Below are 18,140 nucleotides of genomic sequence, written 5' to 3' on the forward strand. Positions count from 1 at the left end.
CAGGCCTATTGCTTATTTCGCAGGTTCCCAAACCAGCATATCACGAAGCGCATTCTGAGTTGAGCGAGCGGAGAGGAATCTTCAAAAAGGCGCTCTCTGCTCAGGTGAAATTATCACCGCTCCACTCACATGCTCGGCTGCTGAGGAATATTGGTAAAAATAAATTTGAATGACTAATACTTCAATTCGTCTGCCTTTGGAAGTCCAAGCAAAGTGGTTTTGCTTTTGCAGTGAAGAAAACAGCATCTAATAGACATGGCAACAACACTAACCCAACTCATCCTGGCCTAGATTTGTTTGAGGGTGAGCCAAAGTAGCATGTAGGCGGGCATTATGCAAATGTGTTACATAATGACCTAGATACTATATTGAAGAAATTGCTGGACTACAATCCAGCCGTTTCTTGTAGTTCTTGAGCAGTGTTGTCTGTGGGAGAGAATAACTCCCTTTTGCGTGGACTTTGTGCTTTGTAACTTTGCAGACCTTTTACATGCACAAACAGCTATATTACACACTAAAACAAGGGTAAAATCCAAAAAAGCATAATAGTGCCTCTTTAAGGCTTTATAATTTAAGGTATTAGACTTATAACAGCTTCACTTGAAACACTAAGGTAGGCTATACAAATATAGTGTTCATGGTGATAATTATGTATGATTATAGGTGTCAACAATCGTTATATGCGCCCTTGTGCCTAAAACCACCAGTCTATAGTACTTCATAAGAAATGAGACATTTTAAGAATGCTTTTGCCAAATTGCAGGACTATGTTCTTTGGTAGATCACAAGAGGGCAGTGCAGCAGAGATAATACTGTGACAATGTCTTGAGCACAAAGGATTTTGTACCCAAACCATTGTAAGATAGTAGACATACAAGACATCTGTAAATGTGATGCACTAAATAGGAGACCTGCCCACATGGATGGATCTTATTTATTTCGAACACTGTACAGCAAACACAGAAAAACCAAGCAGTAGAAATGACAGAGGATAGCTGTGTAAACAGAAGTGGCTGACAAGTATAATCTCAGGAAAATCAATGCAGATGACAAAGTTCTCTAAGATTATTACTATTATACTATACTATTTTATTAAAAGTTTTTTCAGAGTTCAAGTCTGCAATGCAACATGTACAGCATAAGCAAGGACATTGTCTTGAAATGAGACGAAACTCTGACATAAGCTTTGCAAAGGGACTGGCGAAAGAATGCTGTGGTTGATTTAAAATCCAACTATCAACCTTTGCATGGCAATTCTTTTCTTTAGATTGAAGAACAGCATCCAAGTCTTCAAAAATCAGCGACTGTTCGTGTATTGAAGTATGGTAAGTCTCCCTTTTGATATCTGCAAAGTTATGTAACGTGTCACAATATTGGCATAGTGCACACTCCTGAACATATCTATTGGATAAACAACAAGCCTTCACCATGTTAGCAAAGTTATTAAGAGCTTACCTGGCATTCTTTCATCCTAATAAAATGTCTGCTAAGTCTTAGTTTTTCATTTGGCAATACACACAAATCAAAGCTCATTCATTCAAACATCACTTAAACACATACACGTCCTGTCTCATTCAGGATGTCTACTGCTTTCACAGAGGAAGGTTTGGAAAGAGAATCACAGCTCACGGGTAGCTTCACTGAAAACCAAGCCACAGACTCATGACATTTATCACAGAATTGAAATGTATCTTCATATCTAAGAAATCAAACCCTTTTACACAGTCAATCATTACTTTAAAATCAGTACTTCATTGGCACAGCATTGTGTGGGAGGGAACAGATTATAAAAATTAAAAGAAAATCACATTAAGTCTCATTAAGTTAAGAAGTTCTAGGGAATTTGTAAAGTATCAACTTTGTTTAAAAGTAATTGCAAATATGTATTTTTTTCTGCAATCCTCAGTTGTGTAATTAGGTGGATTCACGTGCATATAAACACATTGGTTAATTATGCATCAGTGATCAGCATGTATACAACTCAAATTTGGTTTGGCGTCTGGGCTTTAAATATTTTAAAATATCAATTAAAAGAAGGTGTAGAAAGAGCATTCAACAAGCAAACTTGTTAATATATTGTATCGTGCATTTCAAAATTGTCAAATATAGGAATGTTTTGTATCTAAAATCTAAGTTAGATTACCGGTGATACCACTGGAAAGTTTGCATTGAAAATTGCAGTGTATGATTAACTAGTAGCATATGTATGCACCCTGAAATCACCAAAAAAACAACATTATTTTGCACCTATGAAACTGATACAGCGTTAATTTATTTAGGGGAACTTCCAAAGTAAATTGTACAAGTTCAATATGCCCATATTATGTTCAATATGGAAGTAAATACTTTAGAGGACTGTCAAAATGTTTGGCCATTTTACTTGTTTTTACTCTTTGCTTTGTAAGAACCACTGACCCACTGTGCTTAGTTTGGTTTTGTTGTTGTCTATGAAAATGTTTTAACCCTGCTTTGCCACATGCTGATGAGGTTCAGAATCTAACAGCAACATAACATTTGATGATCAAAGAAGCATGAACATACCATATGTACAATACACTAGCTAGGCTTTTCTCTACAGATCAGTGTTTGCAAAAAGATCTTCTGAGTAACATCTCATGAGCCCTAGAAAAACTACTTGATAGACATTGTCACTCCACTTAGCTAAAACTTCAGCAATGTTAATCAAAGAGCCCCGTGCCTCATGCTTGATTTCAGCATTGGGCTGTTGAGAGTACGCTTGGTTAGTTTTCACATTCGTGAAGAAAAAGCAAGAGACTATGATGGCGACTACAACAGTTTTTCTGATCGATGCGATGCAAAGGCTGTCCTATCCCAAGCAGTCCTCAGCCGAGGGGACAGTGTGCCTCCTGAACCAGCATGTCCATTTTACCACAGCAAATGCAGACACAAAATAGAAATTATATATGAAGGAATACGTTCTGACATCTGGGAGGCAGCTTGTTTTGTGTTTATGATTAATGTGCAAGTGTATATAAGTGTGTATGTGTATAATTGGAAGAGTTGGTGTCCTGGGTCTTGTAGCTTGGTGTAAGAGGTCTGTAGATGTTGGTGACCCACTGGCAGTCATTAAGGGAACAGTGGCTTCCTATTGAAGATCAGGACTAATGGAGAGAAAAATAGAAATAAATAGATAATGTCACACAACCATTTATTAAAGTAGATTGAGGAGATTCACTACATTGGCAATGGATGATTGCTGTTGTAAGATGGAAAACAATAAGGCTTGCGTTAGATTCCCTTTGTTTAAAGAGCTGGGTATCGATACAGATTTCCCGATTTGGTTTAATTTTGATTCATAAGCTCTCGATTCGATTCGATTCGATTCTGATTAATTTGGGTGATATAAACGACTAACTAGACAGCGGCAGGTTTATTAGGTTGCATTTACACTTCAAGTCCGATATTTTGGTACAAATCCACCTTTTTGTCATGCTATTTACATTCACTTAAGAGATAAATGACTGTGTTAACATCCATACCTAACCAATATGGTTATTTCCACAGAATTTTCAAGTGTATTTTACCATTTAGGGACGAATTGATTTTTAACAATAACTTATAAACCTTTAAAGACAGACCTACCATGAGCTCCGAGGTTGTTAATCGATGGTATATGCCTCTACTAAAGCCACCAGTCTGTGTTATTTCAACTTTATTGTTTAAAAATTGTTTAATAGAACTACACTATCCATGATGCAGCAATCAGAGATTCGTGGCCAACAAAGCCCGCCACACAAGCTCTGAAGTGGTCGCCCACCTCTATGGCACACTGTGAATGACGCAATCTACTCGGCAAACCTATGCTCTCAAACACCTTTAATATTTGCCTAAACTTTTATATTTTTTCTATACTTACAATCATCAATTTAGAATCAATAGTTTTATATTTTTCCATTTTTAATTTGATTAGACGTCTCTTGTAACTTTGTCTTTGTAACAGGTAAGGAAGGGCAAGGAGGAGGCGGGAACCGGCAGGACAGTCAACATAACTTTAATGACATAAAAGAACTGAACATAACATAAAATACAAAGACGACGCACACACACAGCAGCCGCGTGTGTCTCTCTCTCTCTCTGGCGCCCCCGGCTCGTCTTTATCCCCCTCCCAGCTGATTAGGTGACTCAGCGCAGGCCGTGCACCCTCACGGCCTGGCCACGCCCTCCTCCTCGTCACAGTTTTTTGGTCTGATTTTCAAAGCTTGTAGAGGTGTAATTCACCTTGGAGCTGGTTGTTCTGGTTCATGGCTTAGAACTCTTTTATGAGGGATTTTATGTAATCCCTACGGCAGACATAAATAAGAAAAATACTTCCGGAAACCAAGAAAGCTTAAAAAGTGAGCGGGCATTGCTGCGCTCTATTACTGGAATGCCGCGAACGCTCACAGCGCTCTCTCACTGCGCTCGCTCATCCTTTTTTCCTCCTAATGAGGTCAGCAAGTGGTTGTGGTCACCATAATGAGCACCCCTGGCATAGATTAAAAGATTGATCTTGTGATTTTAAGAATTGATATTGCGATTAAACCGATTTCTCTTTTTACCCAGTCCTATTTTGTTAATAGCTGCACAGTAAACTTCATTGTATGCGGTCACATGAAAGAGTGTTCTTGTCAGTGCCATCCACCTGAGGAGAGTTAATACACAGAGCTGACTGAACTGGATTTGACATGTCATTACACACCTGTCAAACTGCTATACACCAGCAAGCTCAATATGACAGATAAACACTGAAGTGAAACCATAATATGCATTTTCTAAATGGATGGATTAATTGTGCATGCTGGGACTAGCGGTGACAAATACCTTCAATTCCTCATGTGAGTCTTGAGTGGAAGATTCTGTTTCCCTGACAACTACAGCCTTGGTTACCAACATGTCAGGGTGCTGTTGCTTGGCTTCTTTTATTGCCATGGCAAGCGCCTGTGAAAAAGTCATTTATTTTTTAGGTTAAACGGGCAAACAGGGAACAAGCGGCTCATGTATTAGTAATATGTTTTCTGACATGCTGATTAATTTGCGCATATATAACAAAATATACACTGTTATTGTTTAAGACAGTTCTGTCTAGGGCTGTGCCGATACAATCACATAACGATATATTGCAATACTATTTCCAACAATATTGCATCAATGCTTTATATTCTTGTATTGATATATTTCCATCTTTATGTATGTCTGCAATAATATAATTTCCTGCAGTTCAATTAACAAAGGAGATCCTCGAAATAATCAGAAAATCTGAAAACAGCATTTCTGTATTCTCGCAGATATTTTATTAATCATTAAATTATATTTCAGAATTAGCTTTGAGCAGTAACAATCACAAAAATAACTGGATAGTTCTGACCCTGAGCAGTGTTGGGACATAAGGGAATATATGTAATGGGATTACATATTTAAAATACAAAGGGGAGAATTCATTAAGAGAGAATTGTGCCCGGTAAAAGCGCTGGTTATTTGCACACGCTGTCTGCTCTTGTTTAGTGCCTGTTTCACTAAAGGAATTATGCAGATCAGGCAACAGCACAAACTTGCCCACAAAATCTGTGCTCAACGCAATTTGGTGATGTTTGCGCCATTTCTGATGATGAAGCAGACCATCGTTATCTGACACACTCTGCTGGGACTGTACAGCATCACTTGCACTACTGTAATCCAGACACCTGAATCGTCTCTTTATCATGCCGAACATCAAGCAAACATCTCCTTTAAATAAAATTCATTTTACTGCCTGCTGTCAAATGGCAGTAATAGCGCGATGTAAATTGCACTCGGCAGTTTGGGGAATGAAGCGTAATCTATAATGAGCCTAATTTACATAGAAAGGAGGCGTGTATGCGCGGAAAGGAATAACAGTGACTTAATTTAAATATTTAAGTTGCAGCGCAGTTTCAGCGCTGATTGCGCCTACTTTAACTAGATTGCAGGTGGTAAGTAAATAAGATGCAGCTTTTTGCGCTGAAATACCATGCAAAAAAGTGGTGCAACTATTTAGTGAATTCACCCCAAAGTATTAGTATACAGTTACAATTTACATTTTTGGTAATCAGAATATAATTACATTCAAAAAGTATTTTGATCACTGAAGAGATTACTTAGCTGTGACGAGGAGGAGGCGTGGCTGAGTTGCCCAATCAGCGGGAGAGAGATAAAGTAGGAGCCGGGGACGTCAGAGAGAGAGAAAGAGACGCACGCGGCTGCTCTGTGTGTGTGTTGTTATGTTTCAGTTCAGTGTTTTATGTTGTAATTAAAGTCTTGTTGATTGTTAATCCGGTTCCTGCTTCCTCGTTTCCCTACCGAACAAGAGGCTTGTCTGCCATATTAGCATTTTATTGTCATTTGTTTCATTTAATACTTAGTCTATTCAGTTGGAAGCCATTTATCCATATAAATGATGTGAACCGAGGAGCGTTTGAACAGCGGTGAAACACTTTTTTTTATTAATTATTTTTTTCTCCCCAATTTGGAATGACCATTTCCCAATGCGCAATTCCCAAAGTCCTCGTGGTGGTGTAGTGACTCGCCTCAATCCAGGTTGCGGAGGACGAATCTCAGTTGCCTCCGCATCTGAGACCGTCAACCCGCGCATCTTATCACATGGCTTGTTGAGCGCGTTACCGCGGAGACATAGCGCGTGTGGAGGCTTCACACTATTCTCCGTGGCATCCACGCACAACTCACCACGCTCCCCACCGAGAGCGAACCACTTTATAGTGACCACGAGGAGGTTACCCCATGTGACTCTACCCTCCCTAGCGACCGGGCCAATTTGGTTGTTTAGGAGACCTGGCTGGAGTCACTCAGCACATCCTGGATTCGAATTCGCGACTCCAGGGGTAGTAGTCAGCGTCTTTACTTGCTGAGCTACCCAGGCCCCCGGTGAAACACTTTTTATGATGTGTTACATTCATACGTTCAGACAGAGGGCGCTTCCACACTGTTAAGCCCTGTATACACATGCAGCAACTTCCAGCAACAAAGAGACATGATTCCTTGTAAAATTAGAATGATATCTTAATTTTACTGGCAAAATGCCTCATCTGTTATCAGATTTTCAAGGATATGGCCAGACGTGCAGTCCACCAATAACGTTAAAGTGACACCAGTAGGAACAGCCACTAGTGACTTCATAGTACAGAGACTAGCGACATCAAGCGACAAAGTCGCTGCATGTGTGTATGGGGCTTTATGTGTGAAAAGGTGGATATGACATCATTGAGTAACTTTCCCTTTGGGAGTTTAATTATGAGAATGCACATACGATCAGAAAAAGATGTCCTTGTGTACACTGTGGGGTATTAAAATATGTTTCGAGTAGCAGAAATAGTTAACCTTGTGTAAATTGTCATGTGAACATTTAGCTTTATGCTAAAATGCTTTTTCTAGCCCTTATACATGCACCTGTTACCAGGCACGATTATATTTTTTCTATCAAGAAAATCCACATTAGATCATATATTTTTTTCCTCTAGTAAGACCTTTGATATTTGTATCTGAAATACATTTTAAAAGTAACCCTCACAACTCTGATCGTGAGGTAGTTAGGAATACTGAACTGCACACACCTGATCTTGATCGACATCATCATCACCAGTAATGATAATCCTCTTTTCAATTCTTGTCTCTGAGTACCCTCCTTTTACCGTCTGCAAAACAAAAGTATGTGTAATATTCCAAGAAGGCCTGTTCTAAACATGATTCTCCATATTATATTTGTTTCAGATACCTTAGTAACATGAGTTGTAGTGGCTGATGTTACATTCTCTGTCACAATTAAAGGAGAACCAGAACCCTCTCTTGTTAATGTTCCGAGATTCACCTGTACAAGAATGTAATGAAATACTTTTCAAACAAAAGGAAGAAACTTGCATTATTTGGTAGACATAAAGTGCTTCTCCACCATCAGGCCAAACGGTTTTGAGCATGGTCAGTAACAGTTCCAATAGCATTTCCACTTTAACATTGTTCCGTTCCTGGCACTTTCTCAGCATGGGTAACTAACCACACAACATAACAACAGCTGTAGCTAGTTGGTAATAACACTTGGAAGACTTCAAAACTCAAACTGACCAGTTGAAAATAGTTAAAATAATGGGAATTAAACTCCGCTCCATACTTACAGGAGAGACTCTCTCTGTCATGGAGTACACAGCCTCTCGCATGCTGCTCATACCATGATCCTATAATAGCAATTGGAGAAGTTACAATCTAGAAGTGATCCACCACTGTTCATATACATATTAAGACATTTTAAAAAGTAATTACTGAGTTGCTTATATAATTTATGGTAATTAATAAAACCATAGTTACAGCTTCACAGAATGTTCCCCAACTTGGCACACTTTGACATTTCTCCAGTAAAGTACGAATGATAATTGAAAGTTCTGTACCGGTTCTGCAATCTCCATAATGGTCGTGGTAACCTCAGAGCCATTGGGCTGTGTTTCAATCTTGACCTCGGTTTTCCTCAGAGCCTGGGTGGCAATGATTTCACTGCTCTCTCTGCTGAGAGAATGAATCGGAGGTGATTCTGAGCTCTCACGTCTCATTGACTGGGCATTAGCTTGTTCTGTCGAGTCTTTCCTCAGGGCTTTGGCAGCTTTCACTGACCGTGGAGCTTTCTTGGGTACATAAGGCTTGGGAAAGAAATTAAACAGATCAAGATAAACCTAGGAGTGATCTTGGGAGATTTAAGAACACAGTGCCAGTGAAAGGAATTTGGCAGTACACGATGAGTCATGGTAAAAAAAAGAAAAGAAAAAAGAATAAGAAGCAATGAGAAATGTAACAAAATTTTGAAATCAAAGCAATCAAACCTGAACTGATTGATATTCAAATATGGAGGGCAGCATCAAAAGGAATGGAATTAGCATCAGTCATGAACTCAAATTCGAATGTAATTTCATTCTTTGCTCTGATGCCCTGCAGAATGCGAGAGAAAATAAAATGGGACGTGATTGCAGTCTTCAGCATATTTACACCTCAGACTTCTCCAACAGGTGAATGGGTGAGCCAGCCACTTTGCTGAAAGAGAAGGATGCTTGTCTACCTCTGGTTTACGTTCCTCCGAGGTCTTCTGTTCTACAACAGGCTTTGGTTTCTGCACGGGCCTCTGTACTTCCACAGGTCTCTCTTCAGGTAGGAAGATAGGATCTGCTCCCAGTATAAATGCTGGATGGGTGGACTGGTCAGAGAAGCCAAACTCAGGTGAGAAGTCTTTCTCTCCTAGCTCAGTCATGCCTCTGGAAAATTCCTCGATGCCAGTTTGGAAGTCCATTAGGACAGTGAAATCCACCTCAGCCTCCAGGCTGGACGTTGAGCTAACAGTGATACTCGAGCATTTACGCTCAATGCCCAGGTGGGTCTCCTTCAGGTACAGAGTCTCCGGATCAGGGTCGTCTTCTGACACCGATCCCAAACGTCTCTCCCAGGGCTCTCTCTGAAGAAGCAGAAAAAGAGCAGATCTTGGTGCTAGGAACCAGCTGTGCTAAGAGCAAATGTTGACTGAGAAATAGCAATGTAATGGATGTTACAGCTTCTTCACAAGATAAAAAACTTATGACACAATCAGAATGAGACAACAGTGTGGTGGCTGATGGTTCAAAAGCACTAGAGTATAGTGGGAATGTAGGGATCAATTCAGAAGCATTACATGTCTCTGAGGAAGGACTGAGACAATAAGATGCTGAAAGAGCATGTTCAACCTAGAGTAGCATACTGCACATGAAAAGTTTGTAGTTCATATATTATTCCTCTGCAGCAATATCTGTCCAATTTCAGAGTTCACAGACAAGTCTTTGTGACAACTTAATGTTAAAGTCATGCTAAATGAGGTAAGCCTTGGACTTGCTAAACAGCGTCAGGTATTCAATGCATGTGGTGGATTAAAATTACATTAAAAGTAATTTGTGTGTAGTATGGTTGTGGATCATGCAAATAATTTCATGCTGTGATGACGAGAGCAAAAGACAGAGGTCATGGTTTGTAGTGCTTATCAAAATGCGAAAGAGCTTGTGGGTTAGCAAGGAGGTAGCAGTGGGTGAGATGAGTGGAAAAATGAGGCACCTGGGCTTCCTCCTGAGGCTCCGCATGAATTGCTGGGGTGAGAAGGGGCTCCTGGAATGTGAGATGAAATAATAGGAAGAGCAATGCAAAGTTAGTGACTGAAATTTGAGATAACAGGGAAGGAGCCCAGACTAGGCCCTGAACCAACAACCAAACATTAAAATATCTGACTGAATAAACTGACTGAAACAGATAAAAATGAGAAGTCTTAAACAGTGTGAACTAGAGTGTACAGCGTATTCCACCACGGCCATTAAAAGTTAAAATATATTACGGCAGCTGGGTGCAATTTCCAATAATAACTACCGAAGACCCTTTTAGCAATGGAACAATCAGCACATTAGGTGTACTTTAAGAGCAGTTCTTCAAGATTATTCCTCTGGCTCTTCTAGTCCAATTTCTTTCTACTGCCAGAAAAAGATTCTTTGTATGACTGAATGTGTTTGCATGCACACCAATATAATTACCAAAAATCTGCTTATTAAAAAATAATAATAATAATAAAAATCAGACAATGCAAGAAAACTGTGTTTAAATGGCATTTGAAATTATCGGGTTATCCTCTGTTTCTGATGTCAAAACATAATCAGTCATGTGCACAACACTTGTCTAAGCCGGTAATTACACTGTTAAAGGTGTTAAAATGCAGAGCTTAAACCGTTTTTTTTTGTTTTGTTTTTTTTTTTTTTTTTGCTTAAACCATTTATGACTGTACCTCGATAAAAGAAAACCGTTAAGGCATTTGCATGATCGACTTATTATGCATAATCAGTGTAAGATTGTGCATGTAAACATGCTCAATGTCTTTCTGTTCTAATGTCAGGTAATATTAGCTAGTTACTGCTTTGACAACAAGTCTGTGAAAGCTGCAGCTCAAAAAGAGAACTTCAAAGTTCCCTGTACTTTTATTGCAAAATAAATTATTGATCAATTCATTTTTACAGCCAAGTTACAGGGCAAATCTGAACTCCTATAGAATGAAGCTGGGTACATTATCTCCCAAATGACAGCTAAAACTATTCCTTGTTTAATCAACTTTCAGAGCCCTTCTCATGAGCGATAACATGGCCATTTTTGAAAGTCTTAATTGCAGAAGCCCTTTTGTTTGCAAAAATGGCACTTTAGCATAACAGCATGGTGTACAGGCCTTTTGATTCCTTGCAACAACCATTCCCTACATGTCTGGTGTGAGGGAACCAGAGAAAGAATGTTGGAAGGAAAGACCGCACGTCAGGTGGAAGGTTAGTGGAACGGAAGCCTGAAGCTTAAGCGATGGAGATTATGTGGAAGATCCTAAGTGTTCTCAAATGTGCAAGCAGATGTTGAGCTGTGCAGAGAAGTGAGAGGAAAGGAAGTGGCACGTCCTCATCCAATCAGACAGCAGTTATGGTTCCTCATACTTCTATCAGCCAATTGTAAGGTCACATACAAAAATGACTATTCTACTCATCTCTCCTCAGAAACAGTTGCTTGTGTTTTACCGGTATGTGCACTATGCAAAACTATAAGATATGGATGTACCGTTTCATGCTATGCTTAAAGTCCTGTGAGTGACAAGCAGATATCAAGCAGTTGTTACCACTGGTTTCCTCTTAGAAGATTCCACGCTGGAACTCTTGTGAAGACTGTTGCTAGAATCGCTTTTGGGGATCTGTTTGGTATATGTTTCTCTTGTCCTCTGCGGTTTTATAGGTGGGTATAAAGGGGAAATCGGATTAAAGGCGGAACATGTTGAATTGGTTGGAAAGTCAAACATTAAAGATGGATCTTCAAAAAGAAACTGATCTTGTTCGATGCTAAGTCTGTAGTCAACACTGTTTTTGAGATGCCTGTCTTGGAGAGACTGGCTATATTCTCTGACTTCCCTATTATGACAATCACTGTTCAGGTCTTGCATGGCAAAAGCTCCAGTGCCTTCTAGAATGGCTGAAATTTGCTTTTTCTTAAACTTGGTTCCTTCATTTCCATCAAATGATCCTGCAGTGCTTGCCTCATTTGGCTGTTCTTGCAACTTGGGTGCTTTATTACCTTTCAGCTTCTTTGACCTCTCGGGCTTCAGTGGAACAATGCGTTTTACCTCAGACTGTGATGTGTCACTTGCCATGGAATCTTGCCTTTGGATTGTTGAACCTTTAGCTGTAACGTCACCTGTTTTAGGTGTCTGCTTCTGTTTAGTAGATATGGTGCTCTCTACGATCTCTGTTTCGCAGGTTTGTCTCTCCCATCTGCTTTCATTATGTCGATTTCGTATGTATTTGTCTATGGCTGCATTGGGTGAAGCCTCACCAAACCTTCTCTCAACATAGCTTGCTAAATCCTTAGTCTCGTTTTCTCCAGGGGTTACACCCCTGTACTTTTTATCAGCCCAGTGTCTCTCTGGTGCATATTCATCATACCCATTTGCATGAATGACATTCTCTGATGCACATCTGTCCTGCGGGTGCCCATTATACGCCATATCCTCCAAAGAACCGGGACCCATGAAATGGTTGTACCTTAAAGCAGGGCTTTTAGCTCTATTTCTTAGGGGCTTCTCTGGTGATAGGACAGTGTCTGCCATAGTCCTTTTCACTACACTGTGTTTTTCTCTCGTGTCACTGTCTGTGGTGGGGATTTTCTCTCTCATTATGTCTTCTGTCTCTCTGTTGAATCCAGTGGCTAATGAAGCTACTCTAGGACTCCTGCTCTTTTCCTCTTTTTTACTGAGGGTCACGTCTCTTTGACAACCATCTTGCTTCTCAATCAATAGGGACTCCTCTGAGGCCTATATATCAATAGAGTGAACAGTTTCAATGGCCTGTGAGTGCCAAAACATGCCCTCTATGGTAACTTGTACAGCGCATATATTTGACATGTGAAAACGTGATGCAAGATAAGACAATTTATTGATCCAAGGTGGTAAAATGTTATCAAGCTGAAAATTATATAAAATGTTGGATGTTTGTTTAAAAGTGAAATAAAATTGACAAATGTATGTATGTAAAACAGTTCAGAAGTAATATTGCACTAAATACTAATTAAAGAAAATCCATGTTGTGCTCAAATATACCACTCCAGCTAGCTTCTTTTAAAGTTCAAAATTGCTACTAGCACTTGACCTGAGCCATGACATGAAATGGTTCAACAGCATCCACTTAAAGAGTGATTAGTCACATAAAAATGAAGTGCGTGAATAGCAATCATGCATTTTGGCTCATTAAACCTGAGTCTAGTACTGACATAAATCCAAATAATTCTGATCAGGAATCTCAAAGCAGAATTGGAACAAAATAACATTATATTCCCTGTAGGTATCAACAACTCACAGAATTTTTCTCTGGAGTGCTTCCTGGTGAAGCTCCAGAGAGACGTTTCTCTCTGTGGACCAGTTTGCTGTTGGGCTCTCTGAGCGCTCTTTTCAGCTCGTTGATACTGGCTTGATGTTTCTGCAACACATCCTCTGGTTTATCCAGGAACTGCTACAAAACAAGCAGGTCATTATGTTGAACCACTTACCTCCAGCTAGTTGTTCATTGGACAGCTGTTAGCAAATATTTATTCGAATAGTGGTAGGTATATAAGTAATGCAAAAATGAGACAGTTCCCCATGATAGGAGTTTTATGTGTTGGTTTGTTGTTACAGATAAATAGGACTCCCAGTGAAACATTCATGTCATAATAATTAAAAACTCCAAATAAACCAATACAAAAAGTCACTGTATAGTGCATAAAATACAACCTAAACTTATGAAAATTACGTGACTGATGGAACATATTTGATAAATGATATTGCGTGGCTCCTTACACGTATCATGGCAGTGCCAAGGTGAAATGTCCACTGAGTGGCACTAAAAGTGAGTTGAATGTTCTCCAAAACAGATGAGATTTATAGGGTTAATGCTTTATCGCGTTTTAAATCAACAAAACCGATCTCCTTACCTTAAACATAAACCTAACCGATAATGTAATAAAAATAAATGTAAGATGAAAAACAGGCGTTTTTTTTTTTTCTCCCCAATTTGGAATGCCAAATCCCCAATGCACTCTAAGTCGTCGTGGTGGCATAGTGACTCTCCTCAATCCAGATGGCGGTGGATGAATCTCAGTTGCCTCCCTGAAACCGTCAATCCGCGCATCTTATCACGTGGCTTGTTGAGCACGTTACCACGGAGACGTAGCACGTGTGGAGGCCCACGCTATTCTCTGCAGCACCCACGTACAACTCACCACGCGCCCCACCGAGAGCGAGAACCACACATTATAGCGACCAAAAGGTTACCCCATGTGACTCTACCCTCCCTAGCAACCAGGCCAAATTTGGTTGCTTAGGAGACCTGGCTGGAGTCACTCAGCATCGCCCTGGATTCGAACTAGTGACTCCAGGGGTGGAAGTCAGCGTCAATACTCGCTGAGCTACCCAGGCCCCCGAAAAACAGAGGCTTTTAAGAATAATGCTCTATCGGGTCTCTACCCTAAACCTTAAACCTACTGTATATCTAACAAATAGTGCCATAAAAGCAAATGTGAAATGAAAAACACAATACCTGAAGCAACTAATATGCACTGCTTGTATGACACTTTCAGCTCATGTGCCGACTCACGTGCTCTTCAGGACTTGTACCCTTTGCGTCGCAAGTGCAACCCTCTTAACTGCTGAGCTACCGCGCAATTTGATGATGTTCGAACAAGCTTGCAAATGCAGCTGGTTATAGGGCTGGGCGATAAAACAATCTCGATATTGTTCAAAAAACTACAATTCTTGATATTGATGATAAACTAAGTAAAGTAATGTTCTATAATTACCTATGTTTTACATCAGGTGCATGTTGCCAAAAACGCAAGCAGTTTAGCAAAGTTGTTCACACAAATAGTTAACTGAATCACAGTCATGAAATCAGCCAGAACAGCTGCAAGCTATCTAGCTATCTGGCTAATATGATATCATTGTGTACTGAACAAGACAGCACTGACAATGAAATACAGCTATCGACTGAACACAACAGCAACTCTGGTATCAACACCATTGCTGTTTATTTATGTATTATTAGTTAAACGTGTTTTCATGATCCATAGTGTTGTCACATCTGCAAATTTTTTCACAGGCAAGAAAGTCTTTCAGTGGACGCAATGACTTAAGCATTTACGTCAATTACAGCAATTACGTCATGTACGTGTTACATGGCTGACACACGACTGGCCAAAACCAGGAAGGGTATTGTTGGAAACTTACAAATGAATGACCATAAGGAGGGTCAAATGTCCACTGAAGATGATGAAATTGTGGCAAAAAGAGGTCTCACACCTTATGTAGGATTAAATTCTAAACTGAGTGTAGCCTTCTTCTTAAACTTTAAATGAAAAGGTAGCTTACCCAGTGGAGTTTACTTATAAATGAGCAAGTTATGGTAACATTCATTCTTGAGGTCTAACAAACATGTGAAATGCATTTCCTTCCCCACTGATGGTATGAAATGTATATTGTGATAAATCTCGTTATCGAACGATATGAAAAAAAAAACATATTGTGATAATATTTTTGTCCAATAGCCCATCCCTAGTTGGTTATGTAATGCAAATATTAAAATGTATTGCCTTACAAGTTGCACCATAGTAAATGTGTTTTAATGTCATAAGATAGCATTATGTGTTAAGCAGGGTGAAAAGTGTTTATGAACATACTCTGTTTTTATATGTGAGATGGAATTAAAGTCACTGTTATTGTTAAGCGTGGGCAAAATAACCAAAATCTTATATAAAGATATGTATCATTTTATATCACGATAACGATATACAGTACTGTGCAAAAGTTTTAGGCACTTGTGAAAAATTCTGCATAGTGAGGATGTCTTCAAAAATAATGCCATGAATAGTTTTCAAGAATCAATTAACATCATACAAAGTCCAGTAAACATAAAAAAAGCTAAATCAATATTTGGTGTGACCACCTTTGCATTCAAAACAGCACCAAATCTCCTAGGTACACCTGAACACAGTTTGTCTTGGTTGTGGGCAGACAGGATGTTCCAAGATTCTCCAGGATTGGAGAATCCGCCTCAGTTCTTCTATCTATTTAGAAGTTCTATTGTTTGTGTTTCTTCATTTAACCTCAGACAGACACGATGTTCATGCTGCAGGACTCCCTGTTCTTCTGTTCTATTCTTTTCTATTTGCAAAAGGAATGTTTGGAAGTCTAAATTTTATATTTCCTATTGACACACTATAGCTGAAGATATAAATAACCATATTAAGACAAATGTTTTTGTTAAACATTGTAAGTGCCTAAAACTTTTGCACGGAACTGTATATCATGATATAGTAAAAATGTTCTGGAAAATCAATAAAAAATTGGTTTATAAATTAAATAACAATACTGTAATGTCTATTTTTTGGATAATCCAGTCAGTGAATTAAATAATTTATAAATGAAAACTGCTTCCTCTTTTTTAATTTTCTCTATCTGGAACTTTAGGATTCAAAGTAACAAACATAGTCAAAGTAAAAAAATAAAAATAATAATAATAATAATAATAATAATAATAATAATAAAACTATTTTTTAAATCAGCCTTTCACATTCCATATTTCAGTCATTACTGTTGTTGACCAATTTTATTATTATTATAAAATTTTCCTCAAGAAACTCAACATCTTCTCAAAGCAATGCAACAAAGAAAATAATACATAAGTGAAAATATTCAACGTAAAATAAACACTCGTAGGCTCTTAATGATTTCAGTCATCTCTTTAGAGAATAAGGACTATCTGAAGGCAAACATGGCCAGTTTGTTTCCTAATATCTACAATTATTTGAACAGAATTTTAGTAAGGGTCAACATTGTTTAGTTTAAAAACCCTTTATTTTGGCACATGACAGTGTTGTAGCTGTTTTCCTCATCAGTGGTGTTTACAGTGTTGGACTGTCTAGCCATTTGAGATGTTTGACTTCCTCCATATCATTTTAATGTAAAAAATGCTCAAATGGGTCACATAGGTTTTGTGGTCCGCGCCACAATTTTGAGAAGCACGAGTGATCCGATTCTATGCTCTCCTGTCTCTAGAGCACAAATATCGTGAAGCCTGCTGAACACGTGCACACATGCATGTGCTCCAGAGATACCACGTGCGACACTCACGTGAGAGACAGATGTGCGTGTCAGATGAGAAACATATTAAGCTCTTATGAAGCACGGAACGCAAGATGAATCTCATTGAATTTGCTGAATTTCTTTGAACTTTTCAATGCTGAAAATACCGTCTGTCTCTCTTCAATTCTCTCAGCCCTGCTCACTGATAGATACACACATGCCACGCACATGGATATTTGCATATCACGATATACACAACATAGCAAAATCTCTATCGATTGACACTTTATATCGTCGCCATGATATATATCATCATATCGCCCAACCCTAGTTATTGTAGCGCCTCTAGTGTTTATTTCACCAGGAAACTGGTGCGATACGTATAACAAGGCACGTGAAAGTCATTTTGCAAAAATGTAGGTATAGTAACATGATTCTTTGAGACCAGGTTGAATACTGAATACTATATTTTATAATACTTCAAATACAGCAAAAATATTGTAATGCTTATAAATTATGACAAATCAAACATCTATCTAATTAGGACTCTTCGTTAGGACAAAAGTAATTACTACACCACTTTTTCAACATACAAGACAACAAAGCAGTACATAAGACAAGAAACATGCTAGTGTAGAAAACAAACAACAATGTCAGATGGACCTCCATCTTGGCTCAGTTCCTGTAACTTCCACTAGATTAAAAGACAAGTACAAAAATTGAAACTAAAAACACATGTAGTCACAATGGGAGAGACGGCTCAGGCAGTGGATCTATGAGAAAGAGTACCTCCTTATTAGGACGCGGGGCCAAGTCCTGGTCCAACTGGGATTAAGGGGTTGTGGGGGTAGGGATATGGTGCAAGCCAGGTAACGGGGATGCAGATGAGGTAGTGGAGACAAAGAGGCAGAGCATGGTTGAATTCAGTAAGCAAGCAGGCAAACAGAGAGAGGAACTCTCATACAGACGTCGACATCAGCCATGGAAATACAGA

The 18,140-nt window shown here is 39.0% G+C and overlaps 1 protein-coding gene across 9 annotated transcripts in view; it reads right to left on the reverse strand.

Moving 5' to 3' along the window:
* Window positions 1-920: 920 nt before the first annotated feature.
* The window catches only part of LOC127420519 (band 4.1-like protein 1), a 97,204-nt gene continuing 79,984 nt past the window's right edge, over window positions 921-18,140 (reverse strand). For 3 of the 9 annotated variants that reach the window (XM_051662876.1, XM_051662874.1, XM_051662882.1), the window contains 10 exons: window positions 17,936-17,971; window positions 13,389-13,541; window positions 10,084-10,134; window positions 9,068-9,457; window positions 8,409-8,654; window positions 8,139-8,198; window positions 7,745-7,837; window positions 7,584-7,664; window positions 4,822-4,938; window positions 921-3,122 (listed from right to left, as the gene is read on the reverse strand). In XM_051662876.1, the coding sequence (XP_051518836.1) occupies window positions 3,117-3,122; window positions 4,822-4,938; window positions 7,584-7,664; window positions 7,745-7,837; window positions 8,139-8,198; window positions 8,409-8,654; window positions 9,068-9,457; window positions 10,084-10,134; window positions 13,389-13,541; window positions 17,936-17,971 (1,233 nt within the window). In that variant the 3' untranslated portion in view covers window positions 921-3,116. The remainder of the gene's footprint in view (window positions 3,123-4,821; window positions 4,939-7,583; window positions 7,665-7,744; window positions 7,838-8,138; window positions 8,199-8,408; window positions 8,655-9,067; window positions 9,458-10,083; window positions 10,135-13,388; window positions 13,542-17,935; window positions 17,972-18,140) is intronic. The other 6 variants (XM_051662879.1, XM_051662877.1, XM_051662875.1 and 3 more) reach the window with 5 other exon arrangements.

Source organism: Myxocyprinus asiaticus, chromosome 29, assembly GCF_019703515.2.
Source record: "Myxocyprinus asiaticus isolate MX2 ecotype Aquarium Trade chromosome 29, UBuf_Myxa_2, whole genome shotgun sequence".
In the NCBI taxonomy this organism is placed as follows: Eukaryota; Metazoa; Chordata; class Actinopteri; order Cypriniformes; family Catostomidae; genus Myxocyprinus; species Myxocyprinus asiaticus.